The sequence below is a fragment of the Nansenia antarctica genome (genome assembly GCF_963989245.1).
Source record: "Nansenia antarctica genome assembly, chromosome: 19".
NCBI classification, from domain to species: Eukaryota; Metazoa; Chordata; class Actinopteri; order Argentiniformes; family Microstomatidae; genus Nansenia; species Nansenia antarctica.
In genome coordinates, this window is record NC_137692.1 from 7510775 (window position 1) to 7521676 (window position 10902).

The following is a 10902-nucleotide window of genomic DNA, read 5'->3' on the forward strand; positions in this document are numbered from 1 at the left end:
TATCCACCCTGGTTAGCTGCAAATAAACATGCAAATAAGTGACAGTGATACCTTCAAACCGTAACATTTGATTCCAGTGCCAACAGTTAACAAGCTATCATTACATAGTTACATTAGTCAAGCAGGGGGGATCATGTTATGGAGGGCAGAGCAGAATGTGAGAATCTGATAGTGAGAGGTGGTTGGCATGAGTCGAATGTGTCTAGTTCCAAAAACAGAGCAATAGTTAGGAGTCTAGACTTAAACATCTTAACTGCTTTTCTTTTACAATGGTCATTTTCAGAGACGATGGCTATTATACCATTTTGAGATGAAGCCCCATCAGCTAGGTTTTGAATTTAACTACGTCATTTCGCCACATTAGGTCATCATTTGATAGGTCATCATTTGTGGTCCAGAAATAATTAGGGATGTCCCGATCCGATATTGATATCGCCGCGATATTGGTCCTGAATGCTGGATCGCAGATCGCACCAGAAAAAAAATAGGCAGCGATCTGGGGCTCGCGATCCGGCGTGTCACTCACGTGATGACAACAGTAGTAGTCAGTGGTCACATGCAGGAGAGTTGGCTAGTAGCTACCTGTGTGTAATGAGTCTGACAATGTCATGATGCCAGCTGGTGAAATCATAAACCATTTGCTTACGTAATTTTTCGTTTGTTTACATAGTCTGAAACTACAGATGGTAAGCTTTCAAATGATGCGTCATACATTAAAATCTGAAAAAAAATCAAGACGACATGAGTATTTGAATGTTTGTTTGTATCAATGTTTTGCTCAAGAATGGTGACTGCTAAAAACGCTGCTAACAGCTAGCGGCTAACGGTTCGTTCTAAAACGAAAGTATGTTTACAAGCCAGGTATCACTTACAGGTAGCCTCTGGCAACAGTGAATCCAACCCACAGATTATAACTATTTAGTGATCGTTAAACTGTTGTATATTATATCGAGTGGTACTTTAAAACTTCTGCCTGTTATGAAAAAAACGAAAAGCAGATATTGTTGACACCCCTTTGATTCTGCGACTGGTTTCTGGTCTCACCAGCAGCGTCACTAGGCTACACTTAAAAAGGGTGCTATAATTGATTTGCCATTTGTAAGAGAAGATAAATAGAATAAAAACCTGAAGGCACTAAAACTAGAAATCAGACAGTAACTCATTTTTTTTTTCTACAATGCTGAATGCTGCAGTTTAAATTGTTTTAACTGTAAACCAGTTGGTCACTGAGTACTGCAGAGTACTGTTTTGTTGCTTGAATAAAGGCTGGCAGTCTTTAATAGCCAACTGTTGTTGTGGACTATATACTGGGGAAGTATTTGTTATTATTCAGGAGTAAAACAATAAATAAATACTAATATCGGATCGGTATCGCAGATACCTGAAGCCCAGGTATCGGTATCGGTAGTGGAAAAATGGGATCGGGACATCCCTAGAAATAATAACAGCTTAGTAACGTATACATGACTATTATAGCAAGCTAATAACCCCAGGTGAAGTGCATGTTCACACAGACAGACATCATGAGAGTGTCTTCAGAGTCCCAGTCAGAACACTGGTGGTTAGTTAGGAGACTGGTGGTTAGTGTGGAGACACAGCAGGGCAGCTAGCCACGGTCGCTAGTTGGACTCACGGTGTACTCCCGAACCTGGCTGTGGAAGTTCTGCTCTCTGATGGTCACATCGTCTTCTTCCATGCTTCATACTGCACCTGCCTCACTACTACATAATATTACTGTTACTACTGACACATATGAGTCCATCTACAGAGAGGAGAAGCGTGGGTATAGAGATAGTTCAACTGTCCCTGGTTCAGCTGTTTCTGTTTCCAACCTAGTCGCTCATTTCGCACCGCCAAAAAACCGCCCCAAAACAAATGACGTCATCATAACTCGACACATAATAATAATAATAATAATAATACATTTCTTTTATAAGGCGCCTTTCATGGCACTCAAGTTCGCCGTACAACAACAAATTTAAAAACAGTTACAAAATTCAAAATACAAAATACAAAGAAATATACAGTATAAAACATAGATCCGGAAGAAGTTCGGAAACAGAGAGAAGGACGAAAGTGTTTCCTGGGTCCTTTGTCAACAACAATGGCAGCCCTCATGAACAGACATGTGTTCACTAAATGAACGATTAAACACTGTTTAGTTTAATTGTTTGAGGCGACAATTCTTAAAGGTGACGTTTGGCCTTTACAGATCTCGAAACTCGTAATCGTGAATTTAAAAAAAACATCATTGTTTTTGTTTGCAAAAATGAAAGGCAAGGGGAAGTGGAAGAGGAAAGGAAAGAGTGACACTGGTAAACTGCAAAAGTATAGGATCGCAGTTGATGAGTATGTACAGCGTACAGGTGGTGGTGTTGAAGATGAAGATGACGATGACCATGCATTGAGATCAGTGAAGAAGAAAAGTAGGAGGGAGTTGCGAAAAGAACAGCGAAAGATGAAAAAGACCAAAATGAAAAATTACTATGAGGGCAATAAGGCTCTCAGATCAGCTCCCAGCGATGCTGAGGATGTGGGAACCCCGTCTGATAAACAACCCAAGAAGAAGCTGAAAGGAACACCCAGGAAAGATGAGCCAGCATCTGTTCAACCAGAGTCTCAAGTTAAGAGTGGAACCGTTAAGTCAAATCATACTAAAACACAACCTGAACAAAAAGCCAAGAAAGAAAAGAAAAAGAATCAACTTCAAGAATCAAGGAAGAAGGCTCTTTTGGAGGCAAATGTTGCAGAGGACATAGAAATTAAGAAATTAGAGAAATATCTTGGGTTTAAAAAGAGAAGAAATAAAAAGAATCTTCCTGCATCATTTGCTGCTGATGGACTTGATTACATCTTAGGGGTACTCGATGGATCCTCAGCTCCAGGCATGTATGACAGTGATGATGACATAGACATTGCCAAAGAGAAATTAAAGAAGTTAGAAGACAGTGAATCTGATGTAACAGGTGATGAGGAAGAACAAGGAAGTGACCCTGAAGATGAGGAGTGTGAACAAGATGCTGAAGTTGTTGAGGAGGAAGATGAGGAGGAGGAGGAAGATGAAATGGATGAGCAGGAAGATGGGATGGATGATGGCGATGGAGCAGACTCTATAGAAGAAAGTGGGGTGGAAGAGGAGGGAGAGCTGGGCAGTCAAGACGCAAAGACTCCAGAGCCAAAAGAGGGAGTTGTTGTAAGTTGCCAAATAAGAAAGATTATATCTGAATGTTGTTTAGATCATTCTTATGTTGTATGCTGAAATATAGATGTCCAAACTTTGATTGAAAATGTCAAACTTTCTCCTAAATGTGTAGGCTGCTTCTTCAGCAGGCAAATACCTGCCACCTCACTTGCGTGACTCTGCGGATGGAAAGCGCAAAGCTGAGCTTGAAAGACTTATGAGGACCGTTAAAGGACTTCTGAACAGGTAGGATACAGGTTTTAATCTCTACCTCTACACATGTTCTCTCACCTTTACCAGTGTTCAGCAGGCTGAAGGCAGATATTGACACCTTTCATTTAGGAGGATGTTTTTGTGCATCTGTTTACATTATCAAGGTTATGTGTGTTTTGGCAGTCATCTTAATTCAGATATTAAACTGCTGTATTGTGCTTGACAGGCTTAGTGAGCCCAACATGGCATTCGTAAGTACTCAGCTAGAGGAGCTGTACATGACTTCCAGCCGTAAGGACATGAACGACACCCTGACCAAGCTGCTCCTGTCGGCGTGTGTGACCCCAGCTCTGATGCCCGACAGACTGCTCATGGAGCACGTCTTGCTAGTCAGCATCTTACATCATACAGTTGGGCTTGAGGTAGGTAACACCTTATGAACACTGTAAAAATGACCACGATGTAGTAATCTGTCTGGGAAAGTTATATTCAACCAAGAAATATGGTAAATTCCAGTTTGATTTGTAGCCGTCGTAATGGTCTAGAACTCTTGTCTCCTTGGTGACATTTTGTTCACCCTGGTGACTGTCTACTGCTCTGATAAGATAGCACAGAAGGGAGAAAAGGGCCTTTGTTACGACCAGTCTGTGTGAGATAGAGTAACCATTAACCTGGGAATGATCATTAGCACCAGGTTTGTTTGACATTCATGGTTTGTGTGTTTTCTCGCCAATTCCTGTTTTCTCGCTAAATCCCCCTTTGATTAATGGGAAAGTGGCATTTCACACCATGGCTTCCTTGACTTAACTTAGATTAGCATTGTTATCTTTATCAGTTATGTTTGTTCTCCACACTTCAATTAATGACCACACACACACACACACACACTAATATTCATTATGTGCCATTTTGCAGGTTGGAGCTCACTTTCTGGAAACAATAGTACGGAAGTTTGACGAGATGTACAAGACTCCCAGTGAAAGCAAAGAGTGTGACAATCTGGTGGCCATGGTGGCACACCTGTACAACTTCCAGGTGGTGCACGCTGTCCTCATCTTTGACATCCTGAACATGTTGTTGGCGGCCTTCAGAGAGAAGGACATTGAGCTGGTCCTGTTTGTGCTGAAGAACGTTGGCTTTGGCCTGCGGAAGGACGATGCTCTGGCCCTGAAGGAACTCATCTCTGAGGCCCAGCGCAAAGCTGCCGGTGCTGGGACCAAGTTCCAGGATCAAACCAGGGTACGGCACTGCTAACACTGCTAACACTGCTAACTTCAGTTATACCACACTTATCATAAGCCTCCCAACTCATTCGCTTGACTGGTAACAGTTTTCAATTGTGGGAACAAAGTAGGTGTAATCTGATTATTCATACATAAACCTATGTCATTTCATGTAAATTAGGCAAGGCAAGACAAGTTTATTTGTATAGCACATTTCATACAACAGGTGCAATTTAAAGTGCTTTACCTATAGCATTAAAAAAAATACAGAAAAGGAAGGATAGTAAGAAAAACCCCAAAATAAAAATGGCAAGAATAGATACATATATAGAGAAAATAAAACATTTAACAACATAATAAGACAATGAATAAAAAGATATAGATAAAAGTGTTATTATCTCCTAAGGTGCGCTTCATGCTGGAGACCATGCTGGCACTGAAGAACAACGACATGAGGAAGATCCCAGGCTACGACCCAGAGCCTGTGGAGAAGCTGAGAAAGCTGCAGAGGACTCTGGTAGGATTATGTTCCTGGCAGAATCTACTAGAATAGGGCACTGGAGCTTTGTGTTGATGCCAGGCAAATGCCTATAAGGTAGGTAGATTTAACATCTAGGGGGCTGTAGTGATCCCTCCCCAGTGTCTTTCATAGTAACTTATGTATAAAATCCCCCAAAAGATTCTTTGCATGGACATTAAGGCCCTGTCCACACATACATGGGGATTTTTAGAAACATGGCTTTTTCTATACGTTTTTGGCCTTTTTGTCCACACGCAAATTGCGTTTTGTAAAAGATATTAAGAAACTCCGTTTTCAGTGTTGACGTGTAGACATTTTAGCTTGTGATGTCAGAATGTGCGCCATTATCTCCTTTGTTTACATCATCCAGAGGTGACATTTCATGCCGCTCAAGAAGAAGCATTTGACATAAAGTCTTATCGCCACCTACTGGCCTAGTATGCTTATGTGAGACTTTTCAATTATTTTAGCTTTCTCTTGTGGACTGAGATTTTTCTTGAGAACGAAGGAGGAAAAACCTGTCTTCCAAATACCCTGGTACATGTGGACAGGGTCTAAATATTCTCCCACGGCTTATGTTTCAATTTCATGAACTACTGAGAACTGGTAGCTTTTGGCAATACCACCAGGGGGCACCAAACGTTCACCAAAAATACATTTTTGCACATTTTACTCTTAGCTAATTGTTGAGTTGTTTTCCTTTGATTTAAAGTCTTATGTTGAATAAGCCTCATCATACGGAATATGTGAATAATGAGAAGTGAATGTTGTGTACAGATCCACCAAAGTGCAGGAGGCAGTGACGTGAAGCTGAGGGTCTCTCTTGACAACCTCCTGGCAGCCGATCAGGTGGGCCGCTGGTGGATTGTAGGCTCCTCATGGAGTGGCGTCCCCATGATCAACGACCACGACAACAAGACAACAAAATTGGCCACAGAAGGACAGGTACGTACTGAAGCCCCCTACGTCTCTGATTTGCAGTAATAGCTGTTGGTTGGGTTGTGGTATACTTGATGACTGTCGGGTTGGGTAACTGGAGTTAGTTAATTGGTTATGTATCCCATGTAATCACAATTGAAGTCTTCTTTCACTCACAATTGAGAAATAGTTCCAAATTGCACTGTGTTTGCACCAAATTGAATTTTCATTGTGTCCTAATGATTATAAGTGCTGTTGACTCTCTTATTAACTATTTGTCTTTTTATTGTTCATTTACTTGCCTCCTCAGTTCAGTTCCAAGGTGTTAGACCTGGCCAGGAAACAGAGGATGAACACAGAGATCAGAAGAAATATTTTCTGCGTGGTAATGACCAGTGAGGATTACTTGGATGCCTTTGAGAAGCTTCTACGGTGTGTTTAGTATTAGTCACGCTCTCTGTAGCAGTGAAATTGCTCTTTTATATTTATATATATATATATATATATATATATATATATACACAATTATATATATATTATATATTCAACTCCAATTTTAAAGCAGCTATACAGATAAAGTTGACACTCCATCTTATCTGTGTGCAGGCTGGGTCTGAAGGACCAGCAGGAACGAGAGATTGTCCACGTGCTCATGGACTGCTGCCTGCAGGAGAAGAGCTTCAATGCCTTCTACGCTGTGTTGGGAGAAAAGTTCTGTGGTCACGACAGGCGGTTCCAGGTACACAAACCAAGAAGACTTTGATTTATCACAGTTGTATTTGTACACTAAGTCATCATCAGTCCAGGTTGTCTTTGGCTCAGAGTCACTTTACAGTTCTGGGCAATTTAAGCTAGAATCCAGTCAATTCAATCATTAAATTGCACTCCTATGAAGATATTACATTTCCAAATCATGTGACTGGACTTGACATGGAATTGAGCCCAACTCTGCACTGTATGCTACCCACCTCTGACCCAGAGTTCACCTCTACACTGTGGGAATCAGGAGCACCGTCACACCTCTCACCTCTGATGTTATTTGTTTCACACTGTGAAAACAAACAATGGAAGTGACACTTCCCTTCCTCTCTAGCTTCCCTGTAGACCTCCTCCTCATATCTGACACTGATAACCATTGTCCCAACTAGAGCCTTCAACCTGGACCGATGGGAATGTTGGTTTTTCACAAGCAGACTTGATTGTCGTAATTCAGATTTTTAAATGGGAGGATGGTTTATGTGTAAAAGATTCCCATCTACAGGTTTGGATGTATTTGTATTCAACAACTTGGGATATCATAAATCTAAAACTTTGGGATGTGAAGGGATACTGATGGCTGTCTTTCAAGGATTTCAGACATTGAACCTGTCATGTCCTCTCACCAGAGTATTCACCAATACCTTCTGTGTTTGTCCCCAGATGACCTTTCAGTTCAGCCTTTGGGACAAGTTCAAAGATCTCTCCAGCCTCTCCAGCTGCACGTTCAGTAACCTGGTCCAGCTGGTCACCCACTTCCTCCAGAGGAAGTGCCTCTCTCTGTCCATACTCAAGGTCTGAAGGCTCCCTCATAATGCATTGCAGTTGCTAACTAACTCCTCTCATAGTAAGGTTATTTCGTTGGTATTATTTGATTGGTGCTGTCTTTTTCTTTTTGTAGGTGATAGAGTTTGGGGAGCTGGACAAGCCTAAGGTTAAGTTCCTGCGTCAGGTGTTAACTAAACTACTGAAAGAAACTGAACCTGAGGACCTTGCAAACATATTTGGAAGGTGAGTGACATTATGCATCACACCCTAGAATCAGTTGTTACTCAGTTTGATTAATGAGATTTCACTTTTGTTTGATTTTCTTTTGTGGTAGTATCAGGGCAAGATTATTTCTCTCATCTCTGAAAATGGAATCTACCCTTTTCTCATTGGGTCTCCTGTAAAATCACACTGAAGGTGTAGTACCATGTGAGAGTTTGGAATGAATGTCTGCCATTGTTTTTCTGCTCGTCAGGATTTCGGGAATCCCCAAGCTTGGAATGCTGCGGGAGGGCTTGAAGCTTTTCATCAGTCACTTCCTCCTGAAGAACGCCCAGTCTCAGTCTCAGGGACCAGCTGAGCAAGCAGGGCTCCTGGCAGAGCGCGCCGAGGTCGCCACCAAGGCCATGGAGGCCAAAGAGGCCAAACTCAAACTGTAAAACACAACCACCCACACGCACTCTGAGAACCTGGGAGAACGCCTGGGAAACAAAAGAGCCCTGTCCGGGGGGGGGGGGGGGGGGGGTGTATTTGCATAGAGACTTGGCTACAGTGTGAAGCCTAACCCCGCCCCCCCACCACCACCAAAGTATCTCATCGATGACCATGGCATTATGGACAGATATACTTGCAATGTATTTACACTGATGTATGAAATTCATAGTCATTTTACCTTAATGCCTTGCCTGTAAATGTGTACAGAGTGGTCATTGATACTTTTACCATGTACAGATGATATACATGTGTTTTAGTTCATCAGGGAAATTCTAAATAAAAATATTCATTATGTCACATTAGATAATTTGACAATGCCGCTGTTTTGTCAAATGTTTTGTCTGCTTGGGCCTTAGTGGTTGTGAATACATGTTATTGTTATGTTTCACTTCTGGGGTTGAAGAGAGGGCATGTTCATGTCCATAGCAGTCCACTTCTGATTTGAGCAGAATTCTTTATTGGGGTGTTATTACTGAGGGAGGGTGTTCGTATGACATAAACCTCTGGGGGGCAGTGATGAACAGCACAGTTCTCTATTTACAAGACAACCATCACTACTGGTATGTTTATGTGTACATTTATAGATATTATATTTGAGTTTGGAACCATGAGATTATAAATCAGATACCTCAGATTTTCATTCATAAATAATACATACAGTACAGTAACTCTAAATATGTCTTTTATTATAGATTCCTCAAAGTAGCCACCATTTGCTTTTTTGTTGTTAATAAAATATATAATAATAATAATAAATATAATATGTGTTAATAATAATATGTTATTATATATAGATATCATATTAATATTATATATTTTATTAACAACAAAAAAGCAAAGGTTGGCTACTTTGAGGAATCTAAAATATAAGACATATTTAGAGTTATTTCACACTTTTCTGTTAAGTACATCATTCCACATGTGTTCATTCATAGTTTTGATGCCTTCAGTGAGAATCTACAATGTAAATAGTCATGAAAATAAGGAAACACATTGAATGAGAAGGTGTGTCCAGACTTTTGGCCTGTACTGTATCTATTACAGATTTCATGCACAACCTTGTCCATTAGTTACCTTTGATGTATCTGAGGATGAAACAAACAGCTCTTGGTAGGCCATCTGGTTGTCCATAGCTTACTTACTTTATAGCTCAGTTGCTGTCCATATCTCATTAGCATAACTATGAAAAAATGATGCACTAATGTTCATTCACTTTCTGTGTACAGAATTGATTCCAGGCTATTGTGATGGGTTGCTGACACCATCTGCTGCATGCATTGCATAGTAGAGTCATTGTGTTGCATTTGATGCCTGCTACTAATAATTAGCTCCATTAACGTGCCCTGCATCACTCTGAGGGACGGAGTGGCCAGAGGGTGAGACTCAGAGGGTGAGACTTGGCCACCAGGGTCATTCAGAGGAAACATCCCTCTAACAGTCCTCGCTTTGGCCTCCATCTGCCTGGGCCCTCGTACTCAATGGGATTTCTATTTCTTCAGCCACATGTATTTATTAAAAAGGGCTGTCATATGTACAGTGTGTGTGGTCTGAGTAGTGGCAAAGGAATGCTTCCATGGAATTGGAGTACTGATCTTTGACAGCCAATGTGACACCCCATGACAACCTGACACACCAAGAGACAGATAGCAACTGACATGAAAAGACAAACTGAGTCAGTGAAGAGTACACAGGCTATTGTATGCAGGTGTGAGCCATGCAGGTGTCATCTTTACTTCATGTAGGTCAAGTGGGAGTGGACCTTTGGGTGACCCTTTAATGAGTCTGCTAAGATCCCTGAAAACCAATACCAGCTGGGTTAACAAACAACCAGCCAGTTAGCCATGTCAAAGAGGGTGCCACCCCAGGGAGGCTAGTGGAGGTAGAAAGTGGAGGACGGGCTCATTGTAATGCATGGAACTGAATGAGGAATGATATCAAATATATACTTGTTGAGCCCGTCCTCCGATTTCTGCCTCCACCAGCCTTCCAGGTGTCACCTGTGTCCTCTCTGACCATGTCATTAATCCCACAAGTGATCAATTACACTATAGCACTAATTCATGAAAATCGATATAGTGCAGGGAAACTATTATGGCTGTATCTATGTCTTGGTTCATTTAATTACTTGACTTTGTGCACAGCAATGTTTCCTCAAACCCTCCCTCCCAGGGTCCTGAACCCACTGATGAATCTGATGGGTTGATAAAGCGGGTTGCTCTCTTTGGATCTTCACAGCTGGTAAACTTGCTAAATGATTCCTCACCCGAGTGCTCTGAAATTAAACAAATACTGCGATTTATAACTCATGCAACTAGGAGTGGTAAAAAAATAAATTAAAAAAGGCTATTGATGCTTATTACATTTTCCCTCCCGATGATTGTGCGAATTTGAAGGTTATTTTAATAATGAAGAAAGTAGGCTACCAAACCTACAAATGTGGATTAAGCTAAAGTTTATGCCATTATAAAGTTATAAAGTTTATGCCAGATGCTCGGATGGCAAGCGGATGCTTTCAGTGCTTTGGAAATGGAGATTGTGTGTACGAGCCTATAGCCTACAGTGATTTACGAGCTGTTTCAAATGTTTATTAATACGAATCCATTACTAGT

General features: G+C 41.2%; 2 protein-coding genes across 2 annotated transcripts in view; one reads left to right on the plus strand and one right to left on the minus strand.

Annotated features, from left to right (window-relative positions):
• Positions 1 to 1696, minus strand: part of lmbr1 (limb development membrane protein 1) — a gene marked incomplete at both ends in the record, with an annotated part of 35426 nt that extends 33730 nt beyond the window's left edge. Inside the window, 1 exon segment of the mRNA XM_080549294.1 lies at positions 1634 to 1696. Coding sequence (XP_080405420.1) covers positions 1634 to 1696 — 63 coding nt within the window.
• Positions 1697 to 2184: 488 nt separating this feature from the next.
• Positions 2185 to 8502, plus strand: nom1 (nucleolar protein with MIF4G domain 1). The gene is made up of 11 exons (XM_080549293.1): positions 2185 to 3193; positions 3315 to 3427; positions 3621 to 3816; positions 4310 to 4633; positions 5024 to 5134; positions 5915 to 6082; positions 6366 to 6487; positions 6662 to 6794; positions 7475 to 7606; positions 7713 to 7822; positions 8055 to 8502. The coding sequence occupies exons 1-11, from the start codon at positions 2270 to 2272 to the stop codon at positions 8236 to 8238; spliced, it is 2517 nt and encodes an 838-aa protein (XP_080405419.1). The 5' UTR covers positions 2185 to 2269; the 3' UTR covers positions 8239 to 8502.
• The last annotated feature ends 2400 nt before the right edge of the window (positions 8503 to 10902 follow it).

What these genes read in the sequence shown, in the direction of transcription:
- nom1 (XM_080549293.1), top strand. Translation starts at nt 2,270, where the DNA reads ATGAAAGGCAAGGGGAAGTGGAAGAGGAAAGGAAAGAGTGACACTGGT. An exon ending in AGTTCCAGGATCAAACCAGG is followed by an intron (nt 4,634 to 5,023) that starts GTACGGCACTGC and finishes TTATCTCCTAAG; the next exon opens with GTGCGCTTCATGCTGGAGAC. An exon ending in TCTCTCTGTCCATACTCAAG is followed by an intron (nt 7,607 to 7,712) that starts GTCTGAAGGCTC and finishes TTCTTTTTGTAG; the next exon opens with GTGATAGAGTTTGGGGAGCT.